We start from the raw sequence: 10,007 nt of genomic DNA on the forward strand, positions 1-10,007 counted from the left end.
CCCTCCTCTCTTGCCTCCCTTTCTATCCTTCCTGTAGCAGTTGTATCCTGGAACATTAAGCCACCAGTCCTGCCCATCCCTGAGCAATGTCTCTGTAATTGCTATGATATACCATCCCATGTTCCCAACCATGCCCTGAGTTCATCTGCCTTCCCTGTTAGGCCCCTTGCATTGAAATAAATGCAGTTTAATTTATCAGTCTGACCTTGTCCCTGCCTGCCCTGACTGTTTGACTCACTTTTGTTCTCAACTGTATCAGTCTCAGATTGATCTCTTTCCTCACTATCTCCCTAGGTCCCATTCTCCCCCCCCCCCCCCCCCCGCCCCTTGTCCTATAATAATAGTGTTGTCCCAGTCGAAGATGACGAGCAACATGAATTCGACTGGGACAACACTACTATTATAGGACAAACCAAACAGAGAACAGCCAGGGAATTCCTAGAAGCATGGCACTCATCCACAGATTCAATCAATAAGCACATCGACCTGGACCCAATATAATGGCCACTGCAGCGGACAGCTGGAACTGACAACCGGAAGCGGCAGAGACAAACCACTCATGAAGTGCTTCACAGAAGGCTCCCAAGCACTGAGGATGTCACAGGGGACGAAACGTCTGCAACACAAATTCCCAGCTCAGCGAACAGAACCACAACAACGAGCACCCGAGCTACAAATCTTTTGACAAACTTTGAACCTCACCAACTATTGCCCCAGGTGACTTGCTTGTTATTTAGCTGAAACCCCATATCTTTCAATAGGCTGGGTGGAGCAGGAAATGGGAAGTGCCACAAAGTGAACCAAGGAAGAATCAACAATATTCAATGCCCCAGAGGAAGGTAGAAAGGCAAGGAGGGAGAACACTCTGGCTGCAGTTACATTTGATCTGTTGATGAGTGACCAGATGCAGGCAAAAAGAATAAATGTTGAACTTGAAGCAATAGCATTTTGAGAACCTTGAAGTTAAAAGCAATATTGGAGGCAAGGCTTCAGTTCAAATCTTCATATAATTGACAGTGGTTTTTTGAAGTCAGGTTATTTACCACTCATGGTTGAAATTACAGTAATTCAGTTTTGCAGAGATTTGAACAATAAACCTTATTACTGAATAGAGAGCCTCAATTCAATTTTGTATCTACATTCGCTCCAGAACCCCAGTTTAAATGAGAAAAGATGCATTCAACATAAAATTATTAGCAAAAATCTTAAATCAAAATACATGCAATTATTAATGAAAAAGCTGCAAGCTCTCTAACTAACCTGCGAAGTTTCTTCCTGTGAACGTCCCATAATGCCACAGTACCATCAGCTGCACCAGATATCAAATAATTGGAATTATCAGAGAATTTGCAAACCCTTACTGGACTTTCACTGGGCTGTTTCAATGTTGCCAACTTCTCTCCTGAACTGGGATTCCATAGCACAGTGTTCCCATCAGTTGAACTGGAAGCTAGAAACTTCCCACAAGAACTAAAGCAACAGGAATGTACACCATAACTATGACCTTTTAGTGGCGAGAAAGGAAGCTCTGAGAAATCCTTCAATAAATAAAGGCGTATTGTTCGGTCCAATGAACAGGAAGCCAGGTAAGTGGAAGAGAAGGCACAACAGTTAACGTCATCAGTATGGTCTGTGAAAGTTTGGATGAGCGTTACCATGGCCAATAGTTTTGAATATTGCTTCTGTAAGAATTTGCTTTTCTTTCTCTCTTGAAATAGTGAAACCTGTAATGATATAGAGGAAAAACAAGCAGAGGTTAATATCAGTGTGTTATCTGCAAAAATTATGCAAATATCAGAAAAAAAGTTATTTTGTTGTAACCAGAAATGAAATATAAAGGAAATTTCAAAATAATGTTGATTCAAAGAATATTTTGTGATTTGTTACAAGATGCCATTTAGTTGCCAGTATTAAACCATAAAAACTCCTCCCTTAATATGTATAAGAGATATCAATATCTTACAAAATAAATGTTTTTCAAAACAACTGAGAGAATTATAAAAATGTACAGCACTGGAGTGGTTCTTCAGTCCATTGTACTTGTGTTGGCTCTGTGGAAGAGCAATGATGTTTCATCCTATTTTTGGGCCATAAACTTGCAAGCTCCAAAGTTTTATATCCATACTTATCAGCCAACGTCTTTTTAAAATTATTTATGAGATCTGTTCCATCACAACGGCATGTAGGTCACTCCAGAAGTGAACAACTCCAAACGTTCTCTCTCACCTTTTGAACTATAACCACTGATTCAAACATCACAACTTCTGATTATTGAGCAACTTACCAGCCGGACTGTTTTTTCTCTATTCACACTATCAAAATCCATCATCTTGAAAATCTTGATTAGGCCACCTAATAAACTTCTCTGGATGCTGTTGCAATAGAATCACAGAATGGTTATAGCACAGGAGGCCATTCAGCCAGTTGCGTCCATGACAGCTCCCTCCAAAAGCAATTCAACTCCATCTTTTGCCTGTAGCCCTGCAGGTTTTTGCTTCAAAACAAATGGCTGAAACATTATTTAAAGGCCTGGATTGAACTGACCTTAAACACTTCTGTAGTTACATTTCACATACTAACCTCTCACTGCACAAAACACTTTCTCAAGTCACCACTGTCACTCTTACCAGTCATCTATAAACTGGTTTATCGTAGTTCTCAAACTTGCTGCTGGCAGGAATAATTTCTCCAGTTGAGTACTTTATCAAACCTTTTAAATCTACAAAATGTCCTTTAGAAGGCCACATGCACCACAATCGATTATATTACCTTCTTTGATATTGTTACATCAAAATTGCAAACAAATTATACTGCTTTGCCTAGAACACATCTACACTGGCTTCCTTAATTAGTCCATATTGTTAATTTTGTCTGAATTGCCGTTTCTAAATGCTTTTGCAACCAATCAAGTTAAACTTATTGGCACGTAGTGCTTAGCTCCTCCTCACAACCTTTTGAACAAGGAATAACGTGTAATTCTTCAGTCCTCTGACATGTCATTATCCGAAGAGCCAGCATGAGAACGACCAAAGACAAAAAGAGTGAAAATTATTTTGTGGAATATAGACTAGGTGGTGACAAAGCCATTTGGCATGCTTGCCTTCATTTGTTATAACATTTTCACGCAAAGGATGGTGCATGTATGGAACAAGCTGGCAGAGCAAGTGCCTAGGGAATTGCCCAGGAAACTAACAATGCTGCAAGTCAATTGCTCTATCCCAGGAACCCTCAAAGTCTTAAATTAGAGACTGCAGAGGGTTCCAATGAAATAAAGTAAAATAGTAAACATTATATATGAAATATGTAGTTGATCATTGAACAACTATTTAAGAAATCCCAAACCTATCTCTCTCATTCCCAATTATAACTTTCCCCAGACCCAGATCCACACCAACCTAATCCTCCCCGACCTGTAAGACAGCACTGTCATGCCCCTTCCCGCTCCAACAAATCCACCTATCTCTACCATCGGACCCAATCATTACCAAACATCATCCTTGCAGAGGGACCTGACCCAAGTCCCTTCTCCAACCCACATGGACTAAATACCCCCTCCCTCCCCAATCTGATTTCTTCCAACCAGCCCAACCTACCCCAAACATCACATCCTACCCCTAGCCAGGTGGCACCCTACCATCACACAGACCATAATTACTTTCTGTTTATCAGCAGCTGTCAAAGTGGCTGTCAGGACCTGTAAATTTCAGAACATGACAACTTATTGCTGTGAAAAGGGGACAAGGTTTACCTTTCTCCAACAATTTTGCATTGTGAAAAAATTGTCAGAATGAAGTTAATAAAATTAGAATATCATTTATCAACATGTGTATTCAATATAAAACACAGTGAAAAGTGTGGACTGTCACCTGTACATATCCACCATTTACATTAACTTAGAGTAAAATGTTTTAAAAATAACTTAGAGACTCCACCGTTTCCTTCTCTGCTGCTACACCATGCCACTGCCAGAGTCCCACTCCGGGCTTCCCAGCCCACACCATGCCACTGCCAGTGTCCCACTCCGGGCTTCCCAGCCCACACCATGCCACTGCCAGTGTCCCACTCCGGGCTTCCCAGCCCACACCATGCCACTGCCAGAGTCCCACTCCGGGCTTCCCAGCCCACACCATGCCACTGCCAGAGTCCCACTCCGGGCTTCCCAGCCCACGCCATGCCACTGCCAGAGTCCCACTCAGAGCATCCCAGCCCACATCATGCCACCAAGAGTGCCCTGCTCTGGGTTTTCCAGCCACACCATGCCAAGTATTGGTCCTCATTCCCGAAGGAGCATGAATGAAATCTCACCTCAGAAATGCAGACCTCCTTTTTCTCACAAAAAAGGGCTCTATTTAAGATTGATTTCTTGAAGAGTGACAATCCATAAGTTTTGGTGTCGGTTTACCCACTGACATTCAGAACTTGGATCAATGCATTTTTATCAAATCAAAGTAACCTTAGCATTTCAGCAGTCATTGCAGTAAGTACTTCTAAGACAGGATGAGTCCATATCAACTTGATTATGTAAATATGAAGCAAAGCAAATAACTATTTCAGTGCTTCCAAAAATTATTTTCCAGCATGATCCCATTTTATCTTTAAGGATGGCTGAAAGGCAACACCCTCATTCCATGAATATATTAAAAAAAAACTCGAAGAAGAATATAACTCCAGACAACAGCAAACCACAAAACAACAATAAAGCAGCACAGTACGATTCAGTATAAGTAAAATTTGCCTATCATATCTCAACATAAACTTGCCAAGTTCTCCATATCCCCGATGTAATTTAATCTGTAATCTAAAAAAAATGTATAAAATTAGGAGGACGACAGACAGGAAAGAGCTTTTCCCCTTGTTGGTGGAATCAATGAGTAGGGGGCATACATTTCAGGTCAGGACAGGAGCTTTAGAAGGGATGTGAGGATTTGTTTTTCCACTCAGAGGGTGGTGTGAATCTTGAACTCTTTGCGAGTGTGGCAGAAGTAGAAACTCTCATAACATTTAAGAAATACTTAGATGTCAATTGTGATGCAAAGGCATTCAAGGCTATGGGCCAGGTGATGAAAAAGGGGATTAGAATAACGAGATGGTTGTTTTGGCGTGGACGCAATGGGTTAGAGTCATAGAATCATAGAGATGTACAGCATGGAAACAGACCCTTCGGTCCAACCCATCCATGCCGACCAGATATCCCAACCCAATCTACTCCCACCTGCCAGCACCCGGCCCATATCCCTCCAAACCCTTCCTATTCATACAGCCATCCAAATGCCTCTTAAATGTTGCAATTGTACCAGCCTCCACCACTTCCTCTGGTAGCTCATTCCATACACGTACCACCCTATGCGTGAAAAGGTTGCCCCTTAGGTCCCTTTTTTATCTTTCCCCGCTCACCCTAAACCTATGCCCTCTAGTTCTGGACTCCCTGACCACAGGGAAAAGACTTTGCGTATTTACCCTATCCATGCCCCTCAGTTTTGTAAACCTCTAAGGACACCCCTCAGCCTCCGACACTCCAAGGAAAACAGCCCCAGCCTGTTCAGCCTCTCCCTATAGCTCAAATCCCCCAACCCTGGCAACATCCTTGTAAATCTTGTCTGAACCCTTTCAAATTTCACAACATCTTTCCAATAGGAAGGAGACCAGAATTGCTCGCAATATTCCAACAGGGGCCTAACCAATGTCCTGTACAGCCGCAATATAACCTCCCAACTTCTGTACTCAATATTCTGACCAATAAAAGAAAGCATACCAAACGTCTTCTTCAATATCCTATCTACCTGCGACTCCTCTTTCAAGGAGCTATGAACCTGCACTCCAAGGTCTCTTTGTTCAGCAACACGCTCTAGGACCTTACCATTAAGTGTATAAATCCTGCCCTGATTTACTTTCCCAAAATGAAGCACCTCGCACTTGTCTGGATTAAACTCCATCTGCCACTTCTCGGCCCATTGGCCCATCTGATCGAGATCCTGTTGTAATCGGAGGTAACCTTCTTTGCTATCCACTGCACCTCCAATTTTGGTGTCATCTGCAAACTTACTAACTGTACCTCTTATGCTAGCATCCAAATCATTTATGCAAATGTCAAAAAGTAGAGGACCCAAGACCAATCTTTGTGGCACTCCACTGGTCACAGGCCTCCAGTCTGAAAAGCAACCTGCCACCACCACGCTCTGTCTTCTAGCTTTGAGCCAGTTCTGTATCCAAGTGGCAAGTTCTCCCTGTATTTCATGAGATCTAACCTTGCTAACCAGTCTCCTATGGGGAACTTTGTCGAACGCCGTTGAAGACTGTAAGAAAGAAGAACAGAAGGCCAATCAACTATGCTCTAGCTTGCTCTGCCATTCAATGGGATTATGACTGATTCAACATTCCTCACATCCACTTTCCTGACTTTTCCTCATAACCCTCAATTCCCCGGCTGATTAAGAATCTATCTGAACCTTAAAATATACACAAGGAGTCTGCCCCACAGCTCACTGCAGCAAGGAGTTCACAGACTCTTACCCTCAGAATAAACTCCTCTTCATCTCAGTCTTAAATTGGCATCCCTCAATTCTGAGAGTATACCCGCCAGTCCTAGAATCTCCAACAAGGGAAGACACCATCTCAGCATTTCCCCTAGCAAGCCTCTCAAGAATCCTATATGTTTCAAAGAGATCACCTTTCATTATTCTAAATTCAAATGAGGTAGACTAGTTAGCAAGATTAGGTCACATGGAATACAGGAAGAACTAGCTATCTGGATACAGAATTGGCTCAAAGGCAGGAGACAGATGGTGGTGGTGGAGGGTTGCTTTTCAGACTGCAGGCCTGTGACCAGTGGTGTGCTACAAGGATCTACTGCTTTTTGTCATTTATATAAATGATTTGAATGTGAACATAGGAAGTATAGTTAATAGATTTGCAGAGGATACCAAAATTGGGGTTAACCTTCTTGGCTGTCCACCACCAAGTACAACGGGACTTTGACCAGATGGGCCGGTGGACTGAGGAGTGGCAGAGGGAGTTTCATTTAGATAAACTTGAGGTGTTGCATTTTAGTAGAGCAAATCAAGGCAGGACTCATTCACACAATGGTAAGGTCCCAGGGAGTCTTGCCAAACAAAGACACCTTGACTTGCAGGTTCTTGAAAGTAGAGTTGTACGTGGACGGGGCAGTGAAAGAGGCTTTATTGGTTAAAGCTTTGAGTATACGAGTTGGGAGGTCATGTTATGGCTGTATAGGACATTGGATAGGCCACTTTTGGAATACTGCGTTCAATTTTGGTCTCCTTGCTATCGGAAGAATGTTGTGAAACTTTAGAGGGTTCAGAAAAGAATAACAAGGATGTCGCCAGGGTTGAAGAGTTTGAGGTATAGGGAGAAGCCAAATAGACTGGGGCTATTTTCCGTGGAGCACCAGAAGCTACAGATGACCTTACAGAAGTTTCTAAAGTCATGAGGGGCATAGATCAGGTGAATAGACAAGATCTTTTCCCCAGGTATTGGAGTCCAAAACTAGAGGGCACAGGTTTAAGGTGAGAGGGGAAAAATTTAAAAGGGACCAAAGGGACAACTTTTTCATTCAGAGGATGGTGCATGTATGGAATGAGCTGCCAAAGGAAGTGGTGGAGGCTGGTTCAATTACAATAGTTAAAAGGCATCTGGATGGGTATATGAACAAAAAGGGTTGAAAGAGATATGGGCCAAATGCTGGCAAAAGGTTCCAGACTAATTTAGGATATCTGGTCAGCATGGTTGACTTGGACCAAAGGGGCTGTTTCCATGCTGTACAGCTCAATGACTCAACCTGTTCAACCTTTGTTCATAAGACAATCCATTCATACCATGGAAAATCCTAAAGAAACTTCTTTAAACTACCTCCAATGATACAATACTTTTTCTTAAACAAGGGGAGCAAAACTGCTCAAGGTACTCACCAGCAATTTGTACAGTTGCAGTAAGACTTCGGTCTCTTACACTCTAATCCCCTTGAAATAAGGGCCAATATTCTACTGGCCTTTCTGAATGCCTGCTACATCTATGCATTAGCTTTGTGTTGTACGTAAGGCCCTAGATGAGCTTTCTTCTATGCTACAGACCATTTCCATCTATGACTCAACATTAAGTGATATGACCAGTTAAACATCATGTAAAACAAAGATATTTTCATACTCCCACATCATATGCATCTTCTCACACCCTTCTTGAATTTCAGTAAAGTGCAAGTATAAGCCAAAGAAACGTGTCTAATCTGTCTAATGAGAATGAAAACATCCAACAGTTTTCACAAGTCTGATGGAATTGCAGTGCTCACAAATTACATGTGTTATTGGTGATGGCCAAAGCAAATATATTTTGAGTATGAGGAAAGAAGTACAGGAAGAAAACAGGAGAATGGGATGGAAAAGTAGATCAGCCACGATCAAATGAAATTGATAGAAATCTTGATCAGTAGTGGTATCAAAGTTAACAGGAAAGTGGCAAGAAACAATGTCCAATCAACTACAAAACCAAGTGGAGTAGGTTTGAGGGGCTGAATGCCCTTCTCCCATCAAATTGCAGAGCAGGCTGAACGAACTGAATAGCCTAATTCTGCTCCTATTTCTTACATTTTCGCTTCCCCGGTCCCCAACGCCTTATTTTCACCATGGACATCCAGTCCCTGTACACCTCCACCCCCCATCACGAAGGACTCAAAGCCCTCCGCTTCTTTCTTTCCCGCCGTACCGACCAGTACCCTTCCACTGACACCCTCCTTCGACTGACTGAACTGGTCCTCACCCTGAACAACTTCTCTTTCCAATCCTCCCACTTCCTCCAAACCAAAGGAGTAGCCATGGGCACCCACATGGGCCCCAGCTATGCCTGCCTCTTCGTAACCCTCCTTCGACTGACTGAACTGGCCCTCACCCTGAACAACTTCTCTTTCCAATCCTCCCACTTCCTCCAAACCAAAGGAGTAGCCATGGGCACCCACATGGGCCCCAGCTATGCCTGCCTCTTCGTAACCCTCCTTCGACTGACTGAACTGGCCCTCACCCTGAACAACTTCTCTTTCCAATCCTCCCACTTCCTCCAAACCAAAGGAGTAGCCATGGGCACCCACATGGGCCCCAGCTATGCCTGCCTCTTCGTAACCCTCCTTCGACTGACTGAACTGGCCCTCACCCTGAACAACTTCTCTTTCCAATCCTCCCACTTCCTCCAAACCAAAGGAGTAGCCATGGGCACCCACATGGGCCCCAGCTATGCCTGCCTCTTCGTAACCCTCCTTCGACTGACTGAACTGGCCCTCACCCTGAACAACTTCTCTTTCCAATCCTCCCACTTCCTCCAAACCAAAGGAGTAGCCATGGGCACCCACATGGGCCCCAGCTATGCCTGCCTCTTCGTAACCCTCCTTCGACTGACTGAACTGGCCCTCACCCTGAACAACTTCTCTTTCCAATCCTCCCACTTCCTCCAAACCAAAGGAGTAGCCATGGGCACCCACATGGGCCCCAGCTATGCCTGCCTCTTCGTAACCCTCCTTCGACTGACTGAACTGGCCCTCACCCTGAACAACTTCTCTTTCCAATCCTCCCACTTCCTCCAAACCAAAGGAGTAGCCATGGGCACCCACATGGGCCCCAGCTATGCCTGCCTCTTCGTAACCCTCCTTCGACTGACTGAACTGGCCCTCACCCTGAACAACTTCTCTTTCCAATCCTCCCACTTCCTCCAAACCAAAGGAGTAGCCATGGGCACCCACATGGGCCCCAGCTATGCCTGCCTCTTCGTAACCCTCCTTCGACTGACTGAACTGGCCCTCACCCTGAACAACTTCTCTTTCCAATCCTCCCACTTCCTCCAAACCAAAGGAGTAGCCATGGGCACCCACATGGGCCCCAGCTATGCCTGCCTCTTCGTAACCCTCCTTTGACCTTTTTCCACCTATCACATTTCCGACACCCCTCCCCCAAGTCCCTCCTCCCTACCTTTTATCTTAGCCTGCTGGACAAACTTTCCCCATTCCTGAA

At 44.0% G+C, this 10,007-nt stretch overlaps 1 protein-coding gene across 3 annotated transcripts in view; it reads right to left on the reverse strand.

Annotated features, from left to right (window-relative positions):
- Window positions 1-8,522, reverse strand: part of wdsub1 (WD repeat, sterile alpha motif and U-box domain containing 1) — a 50,520-nt gene extending 41,998 nt beyond the window's left edge. Inside the window, exons 1-3 of one of the 3 annotated variants that reach the window (XM_043693819.1) lie at window positions 7,926-8,522; window positions 2,285-2,372; window positions 1,261-1,724 (exon numbers count right to left, since the gene is read on the reverse strand). In XM_043693819.1, the coding sequence (XP_043549754.1) occupies window positions 1,261-1,724; window positions 2,285-2,329 (509 nt within the window). In that variant the 5' untranslated portion in view covers window positions 2,330-2,372; window positions 7,926-8,522. Of the gene's footprint in view, window positions 1-1,260; window positions 1,725-2,284; window positions 2,495-2,580; window positions 3,396-7,925 lie in introns of those variants that run through there. The other 2 variants (XM_043693818.1, XM_043693820.1) reach the window with 2 other exon arrangements.
- Between the last annotated feature and the right edge of the window lie 1,485 nt (window positions 8,523-10,007).

This window comes from Chiloscyllium plagiosum, chromosome 7, assembly GCF_004010195.1.
Source record: "Chiloscyllium plagiosum isolate BGI_BamShark_2017 chromosome 7, ASM401019v2, whole genome shotgun sequence".
NCBI classification, from domain to species: domain Eukaryota; kingdom Metazoa; phylum Chordata; class Chondrichthyes; order Orectolobiformes; family Hemiscylliidae; genus Chiloscyllium; species Chiloscyllium plagiosum.